Source organism: Corythoichthys intestinalis, chromosome 5 (genome assembly GCF_030265065.1).
Source record: "Corythoichthys intestinalis isolate RoL2023-P3 chromosome 5, ASM3026506v1, whole genome shotgun sequence".
Classification (NCBI taxonomy): domain Eukaryota; kingdom Metazoa; phylum Chordata; class Actinopteri; order Syngnathiformes; family Syngnathidae; genus Corythoichthys; species Corythoichthys intestinalis.
The window spans coordinates 46,867,907-46,891,550 of NC_080399.1; the positions used below are offsets into that span (position 1 = coordinate 46,867,907).

Sequence of the window (23,644 nt, forward strand, 5' to 3'; positions counted from 1 at the left end):
GTTCAGGGCAAGATGGCAGACCCTAAGGGGGAAGTACCCCCAGCTGGTTATCTGGCAATTTTCACTATACTGAATGTCGGCCATCTTGAAATTTAATGTCAAAACTAGTTTTAATGATTTAAATGATGTCAGATTTAGAATCCTCATGGTTTACTTGTATGAAAAAGTGCCTTCATGCATGATTCTTGGTCAATCAGATCAAAAGTTATTTTTTTGAGATGTGGCCATGCACCATTTTGAACTTGGCTCTCTAGAAAAAAATGCCGGAATTTTTGGGAGGGACCTGGGGGCTAAATCTTTTCTAAATGGTCCATAGATGTCAAATCAATCATCAAAACATCCTTGCCAGAGGATGGTCACAGAACCTCACTTTATGACTCAACTAAATGTGTCAATAATTTCACACATAAGTCGCTCCAGAGCATAAGTCGCACCCCCAGCCAAACTATGAAAAAAAAAATGCGATTTATAGTCCGAAAAATACGGTATTCAGATTAGGGCTTTGTCATGGCCACTCCAAGACATTGACTTTTTTATCTTCAATCCGTTTTATGCTCAGGGTCATTGTCCATTTGGAAAACCCATTTGCAGCTAAGCAGCTTCCTGGCTGATGTTAAGATTAGGGTTGGGCATCGAACATCGAGCACCGATGGGACCTGGTTCTAACACTCCGGTTCTCCTGGAATGATTCCAGGTTTCGATGCCCTGACCACAGAGCGGGAAAAAAATGCTGCCGAAAACCACGAAAAAGAAGCCACAACAAGCATAGTTTGCGCATTGAATCTTGATTACAACTATGGACATGGTGCGGTGGAGCTGAAAAATTTGGCTTAACCCCCCCCCCCCAAAAAATGCAACACAACTATATCTTGCAAAGGTGGCTGCACGACCAACTATGCACGACCAGTTTCATGGAATATAGCCTAAGTGCCAAGTGCAAAGCTTGCTGAGTGCTACCTAGTTGACACGCTGCACCGTCAGAACCAGGTAAGTAAAACAATACATTACGTCTGTCTTCTTCTGTCCCAGCGACCCGACCTCGGATTAAGCAGTAGATGATGGCTGGATGGAATAGTATGAGAATAAATCGTATTATTGCTATGGTCGATATCACATCTAAATAGAACTAGATGCGAAATGACAGACTCGCTGGTGTTAGTAAACAGCTGCAACCTTAAAGCAGTAGACGCCTCCATTAAAATCAACAGTTTTAAAAGGATTTTTGTTTTGGAATCTGTTGTGTTGCTTATTTAGAAAGAAGCAGCCATATGAAGCATTCAATTACGTTTTTAATGAACTCTTAGCAGTAAAAACATAGCCTCACATCACAAAGCATCCTAGCCAGATGCTCTCATCTCTTCTTCTCCGCATTATACGTACTAGAGCTGAAACGAATACTTGAGCAACTCAAGTAACTCGAGTTTAAAAACTGATCCGAGTAATTTTATTCACCTCAAAGAATCTTTTAATTTTGCCAGCTCTAAGCATCACGTTTTGCCTGGACTACTTTTAATGCGGGACAACGCGCTGACGTCACGTGCGTAGAGGAAGAAGCAATAAAAAAAAAAAACCTTACTGCAGCCGACAGCCGCTACAAACTACGCCGACGTTGCTAAAAACTACGCCCGCATGATGCTAGTGTGGTAGCAGGTAGTGTCCAATGCGTCTCATAGATATCGCATGCATTTAGGACTAGATGCGAAATGACAGTCACGGCCGCGTCTGGGCAGCGTTTGTAAAAAGCCGCCATCTTTAAGCAGTAGACTTCTCAGCGCTAATAAATATAATGTTAGTGTCACTCGCTCACGTAACGTTAGCCCTTCGGAGGGCTAGGTTTCTATTGATTATGACCACTGTCGATGCGTGGTTAACGCGTCTTACATACAGGCTTTATTTAATCTGTAAAAAAAACAGCGCTGTAGAGTGATGAGGGTGTAAAATTAAAACATAATAAAGCTAACTGTCAGTTTTAGCTCAGTAGTCATTTCTGAATAAAACACCAAGTAGCACTAGTTCCTAATGTGCTCCAATACAGCAGGTATCATACATTTATTTTGAACACTGCAAAAACTCAAAATCCTATTAGTACTTTCAGTTTAGACTAACCTAAAACTTAACTAGAACTTAAAAATAGCTAGACACGAATGGAAATTTAATTGAAACACGTGGGAAAAACACGTAGCTTTCAAGTGATGTGTGTTATCAGGCGTAATTACATTTTTAGGTAAGAAATATGTTTTTTTTGTTTTTTTAAGATCTAGAAGTTTTTTTGAGTAAAAAGCATTGAATTTTTTTTCTAGTCACATCTGAGATTGTTGTCTGTTTTCAACAATGTACATCGAAAAAAAGACATTGATTGACTGAAAATGGTTCAATATTGGATGTCTTTTTTTCTCATGTATACTTATAATTGCTCTTTACCTAAAAAAAATGTTTTATCTGATTACTCGATAGAATTTTCAGTCGATTACTCGATTGGCAAAATATTCGATAGCTGCAGCCCTAATACCTATGCACTCCTACAGCGCCACTCACTGGCCTAACTGGTATTGTCACAACATAAAACATTGCTTGCGTCTGTTAACACAACAGAATTGGTTTTACAAATAAGGAAACCTGATAATATTAATAATATTGATGATTAATTTTAAATTCATATAAATAATAATCATAAATTTTCAATTCATATAACTTTTTAAAAAATCGAAAAGACATTAATATAAACAAATAAATTTTTAAACTGTAGATTTTCTTTACCATGCCTTATTTTTTTTTTTACCCTGCCCCTTAAAAGAATCGGAATCGAGAATCATTTGGAACTACAATCGAAACATTGAACCGGAATCGGAACCGCTCAATTTCAAACGATGCCCAACCCTAGTTGAGATGTCACCTTAATATCTCCATGTAATGTTCGTTCTTCATTATGCTGTTTATTTTATGAAGAGCTCTTGTTCCTGATGCAGCAAAACAGCTACACAACAACATGCTGTCGCCTCTGTGCTTCATAGTTGTTATAGTATTCTCAGGTCTACAAGCTTTCCCCTTTTTCCTCCAGATGTAATGTTGGATTTTGCCCAAGCAGCTCCACTTAAGTTTCATCAGACCACAGAAGTTAAGATCTTTGTCTTGGTGTCTTTTTTGCAATGCAATATTTGTAATCTGTCTATATTCCTTAATAAATTTCCTTTCAAACCCATGCCACTGCAGGACTTGTTTCACTGCGGATCATGACACTTTCTGACCAGCTTCATCCAACATCTTCACAGGGTCTTTAGCTTTTACTCTGCAGTTTATTCGCACATTTAGGACTAAAACATGTTCAACTCTGAGACAGTGAGCGGTGTGATGAAAGGACATTACCATTATATTGGTACTTATGTATAATTGTTTGAACAGATGAGCGTGGCACCTTCAAGCATCTGAAAATTGCACCCAAGGATAGGCCAGACCTGTTGAGCGCCACGTTGTTCTCCGATTTCGTGGCCAGTTTATGATTTTTCATGATTTCAAACGAGGAAGTAGAGAGTTAAGGTGTGGCCTTAAATACATCCCAAGTTTTGCCATCAATTAACTCACATGTTGTTAGTTAACATATCAGGAGTTTCCAAAGGCATTATCTCATCATCTGGACTTCCCTATGTGTTTTAAAGACAGAAATGTAAAATGTGAAACAATCGAGTGGGTAAAAACATAATCATAGCTGTTAATGTAAAGGAAAAAAAGGCATGTTCATGACAGTTCTGAATAAAAATAACACACCGGAAGGCTTGAAAGGTTCAAAGATAAAGAGCACACTTAAAATGTAGACTACTCTGAACGGGCTGGAGACATAATCAGGCTCTGCGGAGCAGCAGGAAGCGATATTGCGTTCTCAGTGAGTGAGGGTGTGCGCATTTTAGAGAGTATTTGTGTCTGCATGTATGAATGTAGAATATTCTCCATTATGTTCCTTAAGCTCACTGAAGCCTGCAGTAAAGTAAGCACAACTGTAAAGCTGGCCTTCATCAAAGACATCCAACAAAGGCACACAGGCAAAAGCATTCACAAAGCAACAGACCAAGTGTGGCTTTAATGAGGCTCAGATTTAGAATAAAGAAGCCATGCATGCAAACAGACAGCAAAGTGAATAATAATATGTGCACAGCAGAACTGCCCTTCCCAGCCATTTTCCTGCCTAAAATAGCAAAAGGATTGCATATTCTTTTTTCTTTTTACAAAGCTTTTATTTAATTGTTTGTTTGCCGTTTTAGGGATGCCAACACTTTACTAGCAATGCAAAAATAGGCAAGTATATAATAACTAGTGTTGTGTCGACACTAGGGTTGGGCATCGAGCATCGATGGGACCCGGTTCTAACACTCCGGTTCTCCCGGAACCGTTTGGATTTTTAAATTTCGATTCCATGTTTCAATGCCCTGACCGCAGGGCAGGACAAAAAAATGCTGCCTGCCGAAAACCACGAAGAAGAAGCCACATGAAGTCCGTGTTGATGCATTGCAACTTGATTACAACCATGGACACGGTGCGGTGTTGGCGGCGCTCAAAAGTTTGGCTTAACTTTACAAAAAAAAAAAAAGATACCAGTTAGCTCAGTGCAACATTTGCAATACAACTATGTCATGCAAAAGTGGCTGCACGACCAATTATGCACGACCGGCTTCATGGAATATACAGTGCCTTGCAAAAGTATTCGGCCCCCTATAACCTTGCAACCTTTCGCCACATTTCAGGCTTCAAACATAAAGATATAAAATTTTAATTTTTTGTCAAGAATCAACAAGAAGTGGGACACAATCGTGAAGTGTAACAAAATTTATTGGATAATTTAAACTTTTTTAACAAATAAAAAACTGAAAAGTGGGGCGTGCAATATTATTCGGCCCCCTTGCGTTAATACTTTGTAGGGCCACCTTTTGCTCCAATTACAGCTGCAAGTCGCTTGGGGTATGTTTCTATCAGTTTTGCACATCGAGAGACTGACATTCTTGCCCATTCTTCCTTGCAAAACAGCTCGAGCTCAGTGAGGTTGGATGGAGAGTGTTTGTGAACAGCAATCTTCAGCTCTTTCCACAGATTCTCGATTGGATTCAGGTCTAGACTTTGACTTGGCCATTCTAACACCTGGATACGTTTATTTTTGAACCATTCCATTGTAGATTTGGCTTTATGTTTTGGATCATTGTCCTGTTGGAAGATAAATCTCCATCCCAGTCTCAGGTCTTGTGCAGATACCAACAGGTTTTCTTCCAGAATGTTCCTTTATTTGGCTGCATCCATCTTCCCGTCAATTTTAACCATCTTCCCTGTCCCTGCTGAAGAAAAGCAGGCCCAAACCATGATGTTGCCACCACCATGTTTGACAGTGGGGATGGTGTGTTCAGGGTGATGAGCTGTGTTGTTTTTACGCCAAACATATCGTTTTGCATTGTGGCCAAAAAGTTCAATTTTGGTTTCATCTGACCAGAGCACCTTCTTCCACATGTTTGGTGTGTCTCCCAGGTGGCTTGTGGCAAACTTTAAACGAGACTTTTTATGGATATCTTTGAGAAATGGCTTTCTTCTTGCCACTCTTCCATAAAGGCCAGATTTGTGCAGTGTACGACTGATTGTTGTCCTATGGACAGACTCTCCCACCTCAGCTGTAGATCTCTGCAGTTCATTCAGAGTGATCATGGGCCTCTTGACTGCATCTCTGATCAGTTTTCTCCTTGTTTGAGAAGAAAGTTTGGAAGGACGGCCGGGTCTTGGTAGATTTGCAGTGGTCTGATGCTCCTTCCATTTCAATATGATGGCTTGCACAGTGCTCCTTGAGATGTTTAAAGCTTGGGAAATCTTTTTGTATCCAAATCCGGCTTTAAACTTCTCCGCAACAGTATCTCGGAACTGCCTGGTGTGTTCCTTGGTTTTCATAATGCTCTCTGCACTTTAAACAGAACCCTGAGACTATCACAGAGCAGGTGCATTTATACGGAGACTTGATTACACACAGTTGGATTTTATTTATCATCATCGGTCATTTAGGACAACATTGGATCATCCAGAGATCCTCACTGAACTTCTGGAGTGAGTTTGCTGCACTGAAAGTAAAGGGGCCGAATAATATTGCACGCCCCACTTTTCAGTTTTTTATTTGTTAAAAAAGTTTAAATTATCCAATAAATGTTGTTCCACTTCACGATTGTGTCCCACTTGTTGTTGATTCTTGACAAAAAAATTCAATTTCATATCTTTATGTTTGAAGCCTGAAATGTGGCGAAAGGTTGCAAGATTCAAGGGGGCCGAATACTTTTGCAAGGCACTGTAGCCTAAGTGCCAAGTGCACAGCTAGCTGAGTGCTACGTAGTTGACACGCTGCGCTGTCAGAACCAGGTAAGTAAATCAATACATTACGCCTGTCTTCTGTTGTCCCAGTGACCCGACCCCTGATTAGGAAGTAGATGATGGATGAATAGAACAAGAATAAAGAATACATTTATGAATATAAATGAAACACACTGCTCACAAGTGAATAGAATAATCATCACGAACATTAACCAACATACTCATTTAGCAGTTGTATCAAAATGATAAGGCAGCTCACCTCCAACAATCAATGTAACTGAAGATTAGCATTAACGGCTAGCGGTTAGCTCCCAGTGGTGAGCTTGCTGCGGCTAACAATATGGCAGGTGATATTCGCTTGGAAACGGGTCATCTACCAACTATAATCACATCATTAATCTTCAACATCTTCAACAACTACAATTACATTACTCATTTACATGCAGATTCTGTAAAGTAAACACAACGGAGGTTGGTCAAAGAACAGCCCTGTCATAGCGGGAGGTGAAAAAGGTAGTTAAGAGCGAGCTGATACTCATAATTAATTGCGTTAATTTTCATAACGCGTTAATTTAATCAAAATAACGCGCTAAACTAACAGCACTACATAAATCACTTGCATTGGGAGATTAAACCAATTTAATTTTAACGCCTGGACCCGTTTTAGCCTTTGTATGTAGGTTACTGAAGGTTTACTACTGGTTTGGAGGAGCATTAAACTTATTTTCTTTGACATTACAGTGAGTGTAGTGAACTGATGAACAACAATCACCTCTCGTTGTTGACATAGTTTGCGGAACAAATCCTCATGGTTGTCCTTCAAATGTTTGGAGAGATTTGCCGCTTTGCTGCCTTTTGCGAGGCAGACTGCAACATACCAAGGCGTGTTGGTGAGGAATTCCATGGAAAACATGAAGTTGTGTGTGTCCGAGCCTGAATTTTGTAATGTTTTTCATTTTTTTTACATATCGCTTGATGATTTTAGGACATTCATTTCGAACCGCTTTGTACAACTTATTTTTACATTACGTAAAACTGAAGATCTTCGGGATCCGCGGACTTGGCGACGTTGGTGTGAACACAAAATCGATTTTCTACTGCTGCTATTTTGAATAAAAATAAACAAATTACTTATTTAAATACTTGTTATGTGTTTATTTGATTCCTATTGAAAAAATGATGAGAACATTTTATATTGATAATATAGGTTAGAGAGATATAAATGTTAAGATTGTCAGCTGGTGGTGTGCCTTGAGATTTTTTTAATGCTTATAGTGTGCCTCAGCTCAAAAAGGGTTGGGAAACACTGCTATAGTTGTCACATTTTGGGAAACACAGCTTTAACGTGCTGTTTTTGTAGTACGGCATTGGATGCAATGCCCAAACAGCAGTCTAAAATAGACTGTCAGCAGATAAGTGCCTGCCATGGCGTCTATGAGACAACAACAAAACAGCAAATGACTACAGATGATGGGGAGAGCAGGTTGACCAGCTGCCACTCTGCCTAGGCAGAGAAAACAACACAGGGGACAAATACAGTGTCGTCCTCTCAGAGGGCATTTTTAGACTGCCCCCGGATGGAGGTCTCAAGTTCTCGCTTGCTTTGTTCTTCTTCTTGGCGAGGACAGTAACTAAACTTGCTACTCCTCCATTTCTTGCAGAAGGATCAGAATTAAATTTGGTAAGTGAGGTAATGCTGTCAATCTGACAATATATATTGAGTCAGGCAACCAACTACAGGATACTGGCTTTCATTTACGTTTTTCTCCACCATTGCACATCAGAGAAATTAAATTTTGTGCTTTTTTTTCCTGCTGGGATGGACATGAGAAATGTGTTATCGTTGCCTTTAAGATGACAGGGTGTTAAATTATCAAACATCCTTAGCGATAGGCCTGAACGATATTGGAAAAAACAATTGCTGTGATTTTTTTGGGGTTTTTGACATATTGCGATATTATATTGCGATATTAAAAAAAATGTATATATTTTTTTTTCAAGAAATTTTCACAAGATGACTTAAATAGCTGTTTGGAAACACTTGATGACTCACCATCACCACAGTGTACAGTCATCCCTTGTTTTTCGCGGTTAATGGGGACCAGAACCTGCCGCGATAAGTGAAAAACCGCAAAGTAGCGCACCCCCCCATTTTTTTTTTGGTGTGTGTTTTTTGTGCCCAATGTATTTATTCAAATTTAGCATTGGAAAGAGATACATATAAGACATGTTTTTTTCCTCACTTTTCCCCCCAAAGTGATTTAAAAAATGTCTATAAATAAATGGTTTTTAAGCACTTCAAATGTCATAATTATGATAAGTTTTAAACATAATTGTCCAACCAAATCATTTTTGAACAGGAATAAAGTACTGTAGCAGATAAATGGTTGGCTTTATTAAACGCTTCTGTTTATCTACTTTAGCTGTGGCCGTTGAAGTGACATGTAGAAATTTCAAACTCCTCATGATCACTTCTGGCATTTATATGTCTCCAACGTCCCCACAGTACACACATTCATTCCAGCGCGGCTTCCTTGCAGAAACTGTTTAACAACTTAAACGATGATTGACAGATGCCCCTGTGAAGTCTGCTTCTTTGGCCAGATCAAAGCCATCGTTGTGCCGCAGTGACTGAGAGGATCAAAAGGCTGGGAGAGGGAGAGTCTAAGGCTGTGCGCAGACCAGAAAGCAAGGCGTATGTGGATTAAAAAAAAGAAAAACTATCGCACGTGCTTACGATGGGACTATCGCGCACACGCACATCGCGATGGCGATGTTTAAACGATATATCGTTCAGGCTTACTTAGCGATCAAAATTATTTCCCCACTGCTATTACGTAACATGTGAAAATGACAGTTTTAGTTAACGTCAATGTTCTTTGTCCACTAATTGCAATAGGTTTTGAAATATGACAGAGAAACACAACTCATTATTCATTATTATTGTTATTCATTGACCCAGTCATTTTCTCAGGAGTAGGTATAAGCACTTTTGTGGTACTCATGGGTAGGGCTGGGCAATATAGCCTTCTGTACTTACAGTGGGGCAAATACGTATTTAGTCAACCACTAATTGTGCAAGTTTTCCCACTTGAAAATATTAGAGAGGCCTGTAATTGTCAACATTGGTAAACCTCAACCATGAGAGACAGAATGTGAATGAAAAAAAAAACAACTGAAAATCACCTTGTTTGATTTTTAAAGAATTTATTTCCAAATTAGAGTGGGAAATGAGTATTTGGTCACCTACAAACAAGCAAGATTTCTGGCTGTCAAAGAGGTCTAACTTCTTCTAACGAGGTCTAACGAGGCTCCACTCGTTACTTGTATTAATTGCACTTGTTGTAACTCATTATCGGTATAAAAGACACCTATCCACAACCTCAGTCAGTCACAATTCAAACTCCACTATGGCCAAGACCAAAGAGCTTTCAAAGGACACCAGAGACAAAATTGTAGACCTGCACCAGGCTGGGAAGACTGAATGTGCAAAAGGTAAATCGCTTGGTGTAAAGAAATCAACTGTGGGAGCAATTATTAGAAAATGGAAGACATACAAGACCACTGATAATCTCCCTCGATCTGGGGCTCCATGCAAGATCTCACCCTGTGGCGTCAAAATGATAAGAACGGTGAGCAAAAATCCCAGAACCACATGGGGGGACCTAGTGAATGACCTACAGAGAGCTGGGACCACAGTAACAAAGGCTACTGACACTAACGCAATGCGCCGCCAGGGACTCAAATCCTACACTGCCAGACGTGTCCCCCTGCTGAAGAACATACACGTCCAGGCCCGTCTGCGGTTCGCTAGAGAGCATTTGGATGTTCCAGAAGAGGACTGGGAGAATGTGTTATGGTCAGATGAAACCAAAATAGAACTTTTTGGTGTCGTGTTTGGAGGAGAGAGAATACTGAATTGCATCCAAAGAACAACATACCCACTGTGAAGCATGGGGGTGGAAACATCATGCGTTGGGGCTGTTTTTCTGCAAAGGGACCAGGACGACTGATCTGTGTAAAGGAAAGAATGAATGGGCCATGTATAGAGAGATTTTGAGTGAAAATTGAGGGCGTTGAAGATGAGACGTGGCTGGGTCTTTCAGCATGACAATGATCCCAAACACACAACCAGGGCAACAAAGGAGTGGCTTTGTAAGAAGCATTTCAAGGTCCTGGAGTGGCCTAGCCAGTCTCCAGATCTCAACCCCATAGATAATCTGTGGAGGGAGTTGAAAGTCCGTGTTGCCCAACGACAGCCCCAAAACATCACTGCTCTAGAGGGGATCTGCATGGAGGAATGGCCAACATACCAGCAACAGTGTGTGAAAAGCTTGTGAAGAGTTACATAAAACGTTTGGCCTCCGTTATTGTCAACAAAGGGTACATAACAAAGTATTGAGATGAACTTTTGGTATTGAATAAATACTTATTTTCCACCTAAATTTGCAAAAAAATTCTTTAAAAAATCAAACAATGTGATTTTCTGTTTTTTTTCCACATTCTGTCTCCCATGGTTCAGGTTTACCCATGTTGACAATTACAGGCCTCTCTAATATTTTCAAGTGGGAGAACTTGCACAATTAGTGGTTGACTAAATACTTATGTGCCCCACTGTATCACGGTTTATTGAGCAGATTTACCTCGATAACGATAAATTTGCCCAAGTGAACTGTTATATAATTTGAAAATCTGAATAAATGTATGAAATACAAATTAAAAGTTTCTCCTTGATTTATTTACCAGCTTTGAAATTTAACATATTTAACAATTGTACATTCAGTGTGAACATAAAGTATATAAACATCTCTTATAAATAAACAATAAACATTTGAGTATAAACATTTAAAATGGCTTGTTTATTTTGAATAATGTACAACATTGTAAATATTGCTGTGGCCACTGTGCAATATACATACAATACAATTTATAATACATTACAATAAACAAACTTGTTTACAAGAGATTTTTATTTACTCTCACTATGCGGGGAGGGCGTGGGCCGGATTTTATAACCCAGACATAACGTCATTTTTGGTCAGCATTGGCAACAAAATAAACCACACATTTCCAAAGATGGAAGATGGAACGTCTCTTCCTAGCCTCAATGATCCTGTAGTAATTATTTGGTTATGTTTCCAGTTTAATTTTGCTATCTTTCTAGTTTGCCATGTTGATAATTGAGATGTTTGTTTTACCGCTTTTCGTCTTACTGCGAAGAAAGAGGAAATGACGATCGGCCCGCCATGATATTTACACCATCAGCCTTCGCGCTGTGACCCGGGAATTAAATGGCTGCTTTCACACATGCCGCATGGCAGGTATATCCCGGACATTATACTAGGACGCGACCAGGTTAATGTCCGTGTCATCTCCGTGTCAGTCGACCCTGAAAATTGCTTTCAGACAAAAGGGCTACCCGTTTAAATTTACCCGGAGTTCAGCGTATGTCTGAAAGGGGCTTTAGCATTCCAGAGACATAATAGGATACAGTCACACTTTACTGAGTTGAAATGCCTACAAGAGCAAAGTCAAACTGCTAAACCAAAAACACATTACACAAACATGACATTTTCTACTTCTCAATATGAGAAATTACCTTATGTGGTCTTATTATAATTGGAAAATGAATCCTTGAGTGCGTGTGTGCATGTGTGTTTTTGTGCAAACTGATGGCACAATAACTAATAGATGACAAATTGATTGATTAAACAAGAAGCATGTAGTTAGTGAACAGAATGCACCACCAAAAAGATGATTGGTATTGTGTCAGTAAATTCATCTTGTCTTGATCTAATCCTCTTCAGCCTTAAGCAAAGTAGAACCTGGATATCTCTGGAAAAAAGAAACTTTTTCCATTGCAAGTTAGAGCTGCAACTGGGACAGTGACATTATATTTATTCATCCCAAACCATCACGGTTTGGTGTAATGCTGCAACTAATGATTATTTTAACAATCATTAAATCTTGCAATTACTTCTTTGCTTAATCGGTGGATCAGGTAGAAAAAAATATTTCAATCAAATCCCTTTATTCAAAACAGGACATTTAAAATTTGATAATGCAGAAAATGCTCAAAGATTTGACTCTGATTGAATAGTTGTTTTACTCCCCAATAAGTAAGAAATTGGTAAATATGTTGTTGTTTTTTTCTCTCAAAAAAACATCCAATGTTTTCAAACATTTACTTTTGATCAAACAAATATATTCTGTTTGATTTCATGGGCGTAAACAGAAATCTTTAAAATATTTTCTGTTGAGATGTTGAAAGTCCAAGGATTTGATTGGTCAATTTTCAAAATAGTAGTCAATTTATCAATGATTATTACACCTCTAGTTCGGTGCATGCAGTCCTGCCACAAATGCTCTTCAGTTCATTGTAGCATCCACACTCCAAAGGTGACAACTGACAGTGACAGGAAAAGGAAGAAAAGCTGATGTCAGGACGTTTGGATGACAAAAAGGGGCTTCAAGGTCCTTCTGCTTCATTTTATTAAGTTGTGTGGAAGCATATGGGGTTTCATGGGTAGTACAACAGCGATGGCATGCAAGTGGTGGATTGGACGAGAGCAGCATGTCAAGGTTGTTTGATAGCTGTGCTGAATGATCATTGAGAAATAGTGAACACGCTTAATTGATATTAGACAACATTATCCAGAGTTCTGTGTCTCTGAAAACTTATTGTGAATAAACACGAGGAGAGTTTGTGGGTCGCAAACTTACAACGCTTTCAGTGTCAGCTGTTGATCGTAACTCTTGTAAAGTTGTTAACTTGCTCAGCAACGTTAATGTATAGACTCAACAACTGTGACAACAGTTATGTCACGTGTCCATTTTTTGTTGGCTTAGGCAAAAACAAAACAAAAATGTTACAATTAATTTGTGTGTATTAAAGAGCATACGACAGGAGAAAAAAACTCAAATAGCATTATTATGTGAATTAGAATCATATTTTGAGACGATTCGACTATATACAACAATTTAGCAAAGCGCAGATGACGAGAAATTAGTCTTTTAATCTGCCGGTTAGCCGCGCCTACCATTATAGGGCTCTAGCGTCCCCAACAGGTGGATGACGTCAGCGGGTGACTGGGCTCATCGGTTTTACTATTCAGCACATTGAGGGGAAATTATTCAGAACGAGGAAAACGCGACGAAGAGAGCCGCAAAATGTGATTGTTTCAGTCTCTCTACTCCAATATTTTTACAGGATATTCTTTTTATCCGAGTATTTTTCCCCCAATAGCTAAATAAATGGCTTGAGAAGGACCAGTCAGCCCGTCGAGGGGGAACTATTCATAACGAGGAAAACGCGACGAAAAGAGCTGCAAAATGTCATTGTTTCTGTCTCGTTACTTCAATATTTTTACAGGATATTCTTTTTATCCAAGTATTTACCCCAATTGCTAAATAAATGGCATGGTCATGACAAATAACAGTCTTGTGCTAAATGGAACATGAAATAACATAAATGCACTTATTCAGGACGACATGGCAAAATGACTCCATAAGGTCAAAACTGTCGACTTCACCTTTACTGTCGCACCTCCCGAACGATATTTTATGACACCTAAATCAGACATATGTCATTTCCCTTCCCCGGCTTCGGAGAATGTAAACAAACCAAGAGGCGTGACAGCTAGCCGACATGCTAACCCGAACCGAGTGATGTTTCAAAGTCTTCGAAGTGGAAAATCACACATAACTAGCCCGGATTGTTTGACATGACGACGGGGTTGTCGATTGTTTTCGCGGATTGGCAAACTGCCTGGCGGAGAGCAATTTACAGTTCGTTCCCCAGAGGAGGGCGGCTGCAGTTGTTGTGCAGCTAACATGCAGCTAATGTGCTTGAGGAGAGCTTTTTATATGCCTATCAATGATCAAATGTAAGTAGTCCTTTATTTAAAGAAAGTTTGTAGTGTTTACTTTGTAAACGCTGTATTCGTATTTGACATAATACAAAACAAGATGTTTACTCACTTCCTCGTAAGTCCAATGGTCCCACAGTAGTAGGGCTTGTTTTGGCCAATATCCACGGTGAATGGGAACCTTTTGAAACTCCAAAAAGGCGCACACGCCTCTCCCTCATAAAGCAAGATTTTTCTGCAGCCGTTTGGCTGGTGTGATGCGAAAAATAAACTTATTAAGCCGCAAAATAAGCTGAATCCTTAGTCCTCATACACAACAGTACCGCTGTTTAGTGAAGAGGACGCCTTCACCCGTACATGTCACAGCGCCCTCCTCCTCAATGCAAGACCGAAGCCGGAAGTCACTCATTTTCATGGCGCGGGATTAAAAAAAACTAAATAAATATAGCGATCGCTTCCACACACATCCAAGCAGTCCATATCATTCAGGAGCATAAAATACCGTGTGTATTATGAAATAAACATGCTTTTTCGTGTCACATGCACTTTAAGCCTATAGAAAACTTGTTTCCTGACTTCCAGTGACAGGCGTCAGTGAATCATTGTAAATGAAAACCTGATTATTTCAGTGATGTATTACATTTCAGAGTTTGTATTTAATTACTTTAAAAAATGAATGAATGAATGGATGAATGAATAAGTGAAGTAATAAAATTTTTTTAAAAAGATGCTTAACCCTTTACAGGACTTCATTGTTTTCCATTTACGGTACTAAAAGTGCAATCCATTTTTACTGGGAGAGGATAGCACCGAATGATCACTGCTATCCCTCCCAGTCAAAATGGATTGGACCTTTAGTGTCGCCAATGGCATTGAAAGATGAACATTTACAGCCACTTTAAATGAATGGGATGTCAAATGAACTCAACAGCAGTCAATGAGTTGAAAACAATCACATTTAAAGCAACACTTAATAACTTTTCAACCTTTACTTAACATATTATTTACACTTTTGTGATTAAACATCGACTTACAAGTAGTTGAATGACACCTCTGTCACAGTCCTAGGTGTCTGTATTACTTTCACTGGCACAAAGCAACTTCGAGGAAGGGGGTAGGAACTAGGGTTGTTCCGATCATGTTTTTTTGCTCCCGATCCGATCCCGATCGTTTTAGTTTGAGTATCTGACGATCCCGATATTTCCCGATCCGATTGCTTTTTTTTTGCTCCCGATTCAATTCCAATCATTCCCGATAATTTTTTTCCGATCATATACATTTTGGCAATGCATTAAGAAAAAAATCAATAAAACTCGGACGAATATATACATTCAACATACAGTACACAAGTACTGTATTTGTTTATTATGACAATAAATCCTCAAGATGGCATTTACATTATTAACATTCTTTCTGTGAGAGGGATCCACGGATAGAAAGACTTGCAATTCTTAAAGGATAAATGTGACTTTGTATATTGTGACTATTTGTTGAACTTTCAGTAAATGATACTACAGCCATTCAACCCAAATGCATGATGGGAAGTCCAACCATGACTGTGCGTAGGGGCACCAATTGATATATCTTCTCTGCGTTGGGAAAGAACATAGGGTGTTAAGAAAATGATCAGCTACCTCCAATCTTCCTCACATTGCCTCCCGCGGTAATTTTAGTTGTTGAGAGAGGGAATGTAAGGCTTTAGCCAAATAAAAAAAGGCTCCAAAGGCTGTCAAAATTCTCTCTACTCATTATACGCTGCGTTTAGCTCTATATATTGGTAAAACGGCGGCTTTATGGATTGAACGCAACAATGCGTGAGTGGGACGTGCAGCGCATGTGTTAATTATTTAACGTGATTAATTAAGAAAAAATAATTACCGCCGTTAACGCAATAAATTTAATAGCCCTACTTTAAGCCAAAACTACTCTGGATGAGTGTAAGGCATTTTGTCTGTAACGTTATATACAATTAGAAAACGATTTAAATAAAAAAATTATATATAAAAGGCATGTCCGATATTTTTTTGCCGATTCCGATACTTTGAAAATAAGGTGATCGGGACATCTTTAGTAGGAACCCTACCACACAAAAAACTATAAATGTGCTGCCTGCTTTATGGCATACGTCACTTTCCCCTTTGGTTACATTGTCATATAATATTGTTCAGCCACAATTAGATTCATTACCTCATCTCTATTCATCCTTCACACAGCCATTGGTAACACAAATGTAGTTCAGTTTGACTGCAGGCAACTGGCAGATCAGGATTTTACGACACTTGCACAGGACCTCGGGGGAAATGCAGTCTTCAGTAGGTCAAAACACTGCTGCTTGTGTCCACTGGCATCGCCAAAATCGCCGAAAATGGAAAGTTGAAAGTTTTGTTTTATACGAAAAAGGAACTTAACTTAGTCATAATGTGGGCCATTACCAGAGTGTATATCTGTTTTTATTAATTTTAATTATCATTATTATTATTATTATTATTATTATTACAGGGTGTCCTCAAGTTACGATTAAGGCTGTCCCAAACGAATAATTTTCTCCCGATTACTCAGCGGACTATTTTTACGATTAGTCGACTAATCTATTATTTATTCATTTATTTATTTTTTAAACTAATTTAGCAACCAATCCCAAACCAAGTTAGGGCTACATATGGGAACAGAGCTAGCTAGTTGACTAGCTACAATGGAAAAATGACTGCACTGTATTAGTGTTCAATAAATTAATTTAGACAAGGCTAGTGATTTTAGCACTTTAATTGGAAAAAGAATTACGTTTGCCTGAACTAAGTTCTACTTAGCTAACATCCTATCCTGGACGTAGGTCTTTGCTTGTATGCCAATCACAGCCAATGCACCGTTTCTTACAATTTCAGCAACTTTGTCACGTTGTGTCTGGCAAACCGTTTTATGTACAACCTTGATGGCAAACGCGTTTTGTTCTGCGGTAATACATAATTGCAGATAAATGCTCTGAAGAAAAGCAAAAGGCTTACCTTTATATATGGCTATCCTTAAATGAGGCGTTTCCAGTGGAGTTCCCTAAAGGTGATATGCAGTCTTCCCGCTCAGCCACGAACACAACCATTTTTGACCATAACTCCCACTCATCCATAATTCGATGACTTCAGTCATATTTCCCGGTCAATCAAAAATCAATTATTTGTCAACATTATTTTATCAACTATAAAACAATGCTAACCCAACCATCGCCTGACACACCATAGAACAATGTTGTTTCAACGTCACTGTCAGGTGTCATCGGTATTTGCAAGTTGATTCAACATTGTTTGTTGTCAAATATTTCAATGTCAACTATAGCGACGATTTTAATGGAAAATCAACGTTTATTCAACGTCGGTCTGCCATCTGGGGAACAGTACTCTGTCGTATCTCGAGGTCTATCTGTAATATTATTATTAATTATTATAATTATTCATTCATTTATCTACTGAACCGCTTAACCTCACAAAAGTCGCAGGGGTGCTGGAACCTATCTGAGCTAACAACAGGCAGGAGGCAGGGTACACCTTGAATTGGTTGCTAGTCAGTCGCAGAGCACATAGAGACAGACAACCATCCACACACACACATACTCACACCTACGGACAATTTGGAGTGTTCAATCAGCCTACAAAGCATGTCTGTTGATGTGGGAGAAAGCTGGAGCACCTGGAGCGAAACCACGCAGGTGCAGGGAGAACATGCAAACTGCACACAAGGAGGCCGGATTGAACCAAAAATCTCAGAACTGTGAGGCTAACCACTATTCCACTGTTCCGCCGTATTATTATTATTATTAATAATTTAAAACAAAGGCGTAGGTTTGCATAGGGACGGAAGGGACATAACACTACCAACTTTTCAGGATGCTCAAATTGTCCCCACCAACGTTTAAGCAACCTTATTTGCATTATGTAATGAGTTCAGTTATATAGATAATTTAGATCCTCTTCCCATATGTTGTACGGATAGAATTGAACCTACCCTTATTAAGTGAATTTTTTTCATTATGATCAGACTTACATTTACTCCTTTTCACTTGCTGAATGTGCATATCCATTTTTGTTCCTCAACCGCACGTTTGATTGGCTGATGACTTGACACGTCCAAACCCTCACGCACACACGCACTCACAGCCCTGACAGAAATACAATGCAATACAATAAATAGAATAATGTAAAAAGATGCCAATGTTGTGGAGGTGGGGAACACACCACTAATTTTGCTACTGAAAGTGTGACCTGCATCAGAGTTAGCATCACCATAAACTGTGTGAATTTGCTAACGTGCAAAAATCGAGTAGGAAGCTGCTTAGAGATAAGTGTCCTCGTGTTGTGTTTTCTATGTTAACGTTAATTAAATTTCGAGACATGTAGTGATTCGAGGTTAACCTCTTTCTCCCCAATTTCTATTTTATTCATGTGATCTTAAAGCAGCCCAAAGTAGCTTTCATTTTTTTGTTGAGTTTGGCTGTGCGTGTGGACAAAAACAGTAGTGTTTTACCTGTGTTTTTTTTTTTTTTTCAACAATAAATTTGTTCAGTTATATTTAATTTCTTTGTTCAGACATACAGTGCTGAGTGGTCAAGACAAATGTTGTTTTTTTTTCATTCCTAGATAGTTAGAGATTAGTAACAAGTTTGTTTTTATTGTGTATTGTAATGTAATTTAAGTTATGTTCAAATATTGAAAATTTTAATTTGCTGATAAAATCCAGACATTTATTCTGGAAGTTTTCAAAATTTTCTTTAGGAGTTAAAAAAAAATGTTTAAATCAAACGGTGTATCACCTCAACCAATACATATGAAAGTTAGTATAGTATGTATGTAGTATGTAAGCAATACAGATTTATTTTGCATTGAGCAAATGATCTGATACCCGGTCATAAAATCTGTTTGGTCTTATTAATGTCCCATCCCCAGCAAAAATTGTACATGCAAGTCATGCTGTTATATGGTCCCTACCAATGTTAAGACCAAAACTACCCCCTTGATTTAAAACTTTTTTTTTAATTATTATATTTATTATTTTGTTAAGACCTGGCAACCACATATGTGGACATCACATTTTGGGGTCAAAAGTTATTACTATAATCATATTAATTTAATAATGTTAGTTTTGTGTTGTTGTTTTGACAAAAAGTCACTTGCCCAGTAAAGGGTTAAAGTGAGCAACGTTTGCCATCTTTTGCTTATTTAAGAAAACAACACAAATCAAGCCGACGAGTCAAGTGCCAAGTGTCCCGTTATGAAGCCCTAGTGAAAAGCCACCTCTGTCAGGTCTGCTGGGCCTGGCTGCCATGCATGGCCCGCTTGGGTAAGAGTGTGTCAGGGTGCTCGCGGCTTGAAAAACTCTCCTCGCCGGCGCAGTACTCACACAGGAAGGATGGAAAGCGTGGAAGGAGGCTTCAACAAAAAAACTCTAATCAATCAGAGACGAATCGACTGGATTGCTTCAACAATGTTTTTACACTCAGCTCACGGCAAAAATCCACATTTTATAGAGGGGAATAAAGTTCTTCAACCAGCCAAACTAGCTAGTAGGCGCTAGACATGCCACGACGCACCCTCCTCAACTCTCCCCGCGACCTTTCGCGCATCTGACAGACATTAGTTAGTTGTAGCGCTCATTTGTAAAACTTACCTACTGTTTTCGAGCCGAGTATAATGTACCAGATCCACATCATACGCGTTCCTTTCCCCCAGATCTGAGCTTTCCTGGCTCCACCGCGGGGCCAAAATCCGACGAGGGGCGGGGGGAGAAAAACTTCCTCGGCGACGCCAAATCGCGCCTGTTGGACTTCAGAACTGGAACTACTTTTCCAGCGGTGGATTAAAAGATAACATTTTCTGCCTTTCTTGGAAGAGCTCGCGTTGATTTGAGGTAAAAGCGTCTGGACACGGCAGCGGGGGGCAGGCTGAACATGGACGGGGCAAAGGCTGGCAGGCTGGGGACGAGGTCGCTCCTGTGTTGTTGTTGAGAGATGGAGGCGGAGACAGAAAGCCGGCTGCAGAGCGTGGCCCTCTGGGATAGTGATTCTCTAACTGCGGTTCGGCTAGGGACCGCCAGCGACCCTTCCAAAAAAGTGCCTTTTCTTCAACACTGAGCAGCAACAACTTCATTGAACACTTAAATTCAAATACGGTCAATTCTGTACATGGAATGCAACTTGATCAACCAGTGTCAGAACAAATCAGAGTTGAGCCTGGGGCAAGGAAATTGACCGGGCCCCCCAAACCCAAATAATTCAGATCCATATAACATAATTTCACAACATACTGAACATATTAGTCCTTCTATAAAAAATTGCATATTGTGATAAAATTCATTATTTATGTAATGTACTCATAAACATTAGACTTTCATATATTTTACATTCATTACACACAACCGAAGTAGTTCAAGCCTTTTATTGTTTTAATATTCATGATTTTGGCAAAAAAGTCAAGAAAAACCAAAAATCCCTATCTCAAAAAAATCTGCATATTTCATCCGACCAATACAAAAAAAGTGTTTTTTTAACACAAAAAAAGTCAACCTTCAATTAATCATATCAGCTAGGCACTCAATACTTGGTCGGGAATCCTTTTGCAGAAATGACTGCGTGGTCATGACGGCGTGGCATGGAGGCAATCAGCCTGTGGCACTGCTGAGGTGTTATGGAGGCCCAGGATGCTTTGATAGCGGCCTTAAGCCATAAGCGGATTTTAAGGGGGGGGGGGGGGGGGCTAGGGGGCCAGGCCCCCCAAGTGGCCGAAAAGTGTCATTGCATGAAATTGACTTTCCTATATATATAAAAGTTGTAAAGCAATAAAACTGCAACAAAAATGAATTAAATGAACAACAAAAAAAATATTTTTATAATGGGTCAAAATTACTTTTCGGACAGATCATGTGATTAGCGCCTTAGACAGTCATTTGCTTTGCATATAATTTTTAAAAAATTAGGGGAGGGCAATTTTATTTTTCAAATGATTTTTTTCTTTTATTGAAAATCCTTTTTTTTTTTTTTTTTTTTTTTTAAATTTTGATTAAAGCAACTTTTTGGGGGGATTGAATGATTTAAACAAAAATGTCCTACCCATAAATGGCCCAAACACAAAAAGGATTGCTTCAATCAAATAAAACTTTTTCAATTAAAAATTAAGTGTTCAAATGCAAATTTCTCAATCTCAAATATTTTTTTCACATTCAAAAATGTTTTCTATGATTGAAAATTTTTTTTTGATTGAAGATATTTTTTTCTTTTTGAAAATAGTTTTTGAAGCAACTTATTTTTTGATTGAATCATAAAGACAAAAACGTCCTAGCCAAAATGTGGCCCAAACACATATCAACATTACTTCAATCAAAAAAGTTGCTTTAATTAAAAAAAAAAAAAAAAAAAAACGACTCAAATCCAAGAAAAAAATTCTATCAAGGAAAAATAGATTTCACATGCATTTTTTTGAGTTTCAAATTTATTTTTGCATTCAAACACATTTTTTGTTGTTGATTGAAGCGATTTTTTAAAATTGAAAATATATATTTTGATTGAAGCAACTTTTTTTTGATTGAATAATAAAGACACAAATCTACCTCCATATGGCTCTGCCCAGGGGATACAATTTTTGACTGGGCTAACTACATTGACACGACACTGGCGGGCGTAACATATTCAATGGATGACAATCTTGGTGAAAAGTATTGCCTAAGCAGCCTTATTTAGAATTTCCCTCAAGAATGATGGAAAACAAAAAACACTCGTTGTCAACTAATTATTATTAATATTCTTGTAAGTTAATTTTATTGCTGACACTGCGTGTCGGGGTCTTCAACATGTTGTGCCCCCCTGCCCCAAAAGTCAAACTCCGCCTATTCCTTAAGCTCATCCACAGTGTTGGTTCTGGTGTCTCTCAACTTCCTCTTCACAATATCCCATAGATTCTCTATGGGGTTCAGGTTAGGAGAGTTGGCAGGCCAATTGAGCACAGTAATGCCATGGTCAGTAAACCATTTACCAGTTTTGGCACTGTGAGCAGGTGCCAGGTCGTGCTGAAAAATGAAATCTTCATCTCCATAAAGCTTTTCAGCAGATGGAAGCATGAAGTGCTCCAAAATCTCCTGATAGCTAGCTGCATTGACCCTGCACTTGATAAAACACAGTAGATCAACACCAGCATCTGACATGGCACCCCAGACCATCACTGACTGCGGGTACTTGACACTGGACTTCAGGCATTTTGGTATTTCCTTCTCCCCAGTCTTTCTCCAAACTCTGGCACCTTGGTTTCCAAATGACATACAAAACATGCAAAACTTGCTTTCATCTGAAAAAAGTACTTTGGACCACTGAGCAACAGTCCAGTGCTGCTTCTCTGTAGCCCAGGTCAGGCGCTTCTGCCGCTGTTTCAGGTTCAAAAGTGGCTTGACCTGGGGAATGCGGCACCTGTAGCCCATTTCCAGCACACGCTGTGCACGGTGGCTCTGGATGTTTCTACTCCACACTCAGTCCACTGTTTGTGCAGGTCTCCCAAGGTCTGGAATCGGCCCTTCTCCACCGTCTGTCTCAGGGTGCGGTCACCTCTTCTGGTTGTGCAGCGTTTCCTGCCACACTTTTCCCTTCCCACAGACTTCCCACAGAGGTGCCTTGATACAACACTCTGGGAGCAGCTTATTCGCTCAGAAATGTCTTTCTGTGTCTTAGCCTCTTGCTTGAGGGTGTCAATGATGGCCTATTGGACAGCAGTCAGGTCGGCAGTCTTGCCCATGTTTGCAGTTTTGAGTAATGAACCAAGCTGGGAGTTTTTAAAAGCCTCAAGAATCGTTCGCAGGGGTTTTGAGTTAATTCGTTAATTCAGATGATTAGGTTAGTAGCTTCTTTAGAGTACCTTTTCATGATATGCAAATTTTTTGAGATAGGGATTTTTGTTTTTTCTTGACTTTTTCGCCAAAATCATCAATATCAAAACAGTAAAAGGCTTGTAGTACTTCAGTTGTGTGTAATGAATCTACAATATATGAAAGTCTAATGTTTATCAGTACATTACAGACAATAATGAACTTTATCACAATATTCTATTTTTTTTTAAGTTATACTTACTTTTATTAAGTACATTTTACTGCTTGCAATATTATGCTCAGTTCACAAGCAGTAAAAGTTTAACTAATGAGAGGATAGTGTGTTACCAGCCTACTGTGTATCACTATGGTCTGGCTCTACCTTGGTGCAGCTAGCACCTGCTCAGTCCTGAATATCACCACTATCCAGCCAAGAAGAATACAAGGTCTTTTTAAAGATAGCCTTAGGCTACACCAATAACAACTGTCAACAGTTTACAACTTAATTCACATAGTCTGCAGCCAGAGAAATGGTGCATTATAGACCAGGTTTTGGTTAGTAGCAGGGGTGAATTGCTAGAATTTCTTGCTGGAACTCCCTGACATGAAGGTCGCCACGGAGT

General features: G+C 39.1%; 1 protein-coding gene across 2 annotated transcripts in view; it reads right to left on the bottom strand.

Annotated features, from left to right (window-relative positions):
• The window catches only part of ldlrad3 (low density lipoprotein receptor class A domain containing 3), a 96,408-nt gene extending 76,230 nt beyond the window's left edge, over window positions 1-20,178 (bottom strand). For both annotated transcript variants that reach the window (XM_057836547.1, XM_057836546.1), the window contains exon 1: window positions 19,845-20,178. In XM_057836547.1, coding sequence (XP_057692530.1) covers window positions 19,845-19,887 — 43 coding nt within the window. In that variant the 5' untranslated portion in view covers window positions 19,888-20,178. The remainder of the gene's footprint in view (window positions 1-19,844) is intronic.
• Between the last annotated feature and the right edge of the window lie 3,466 nt (window positions 20,179-23,644).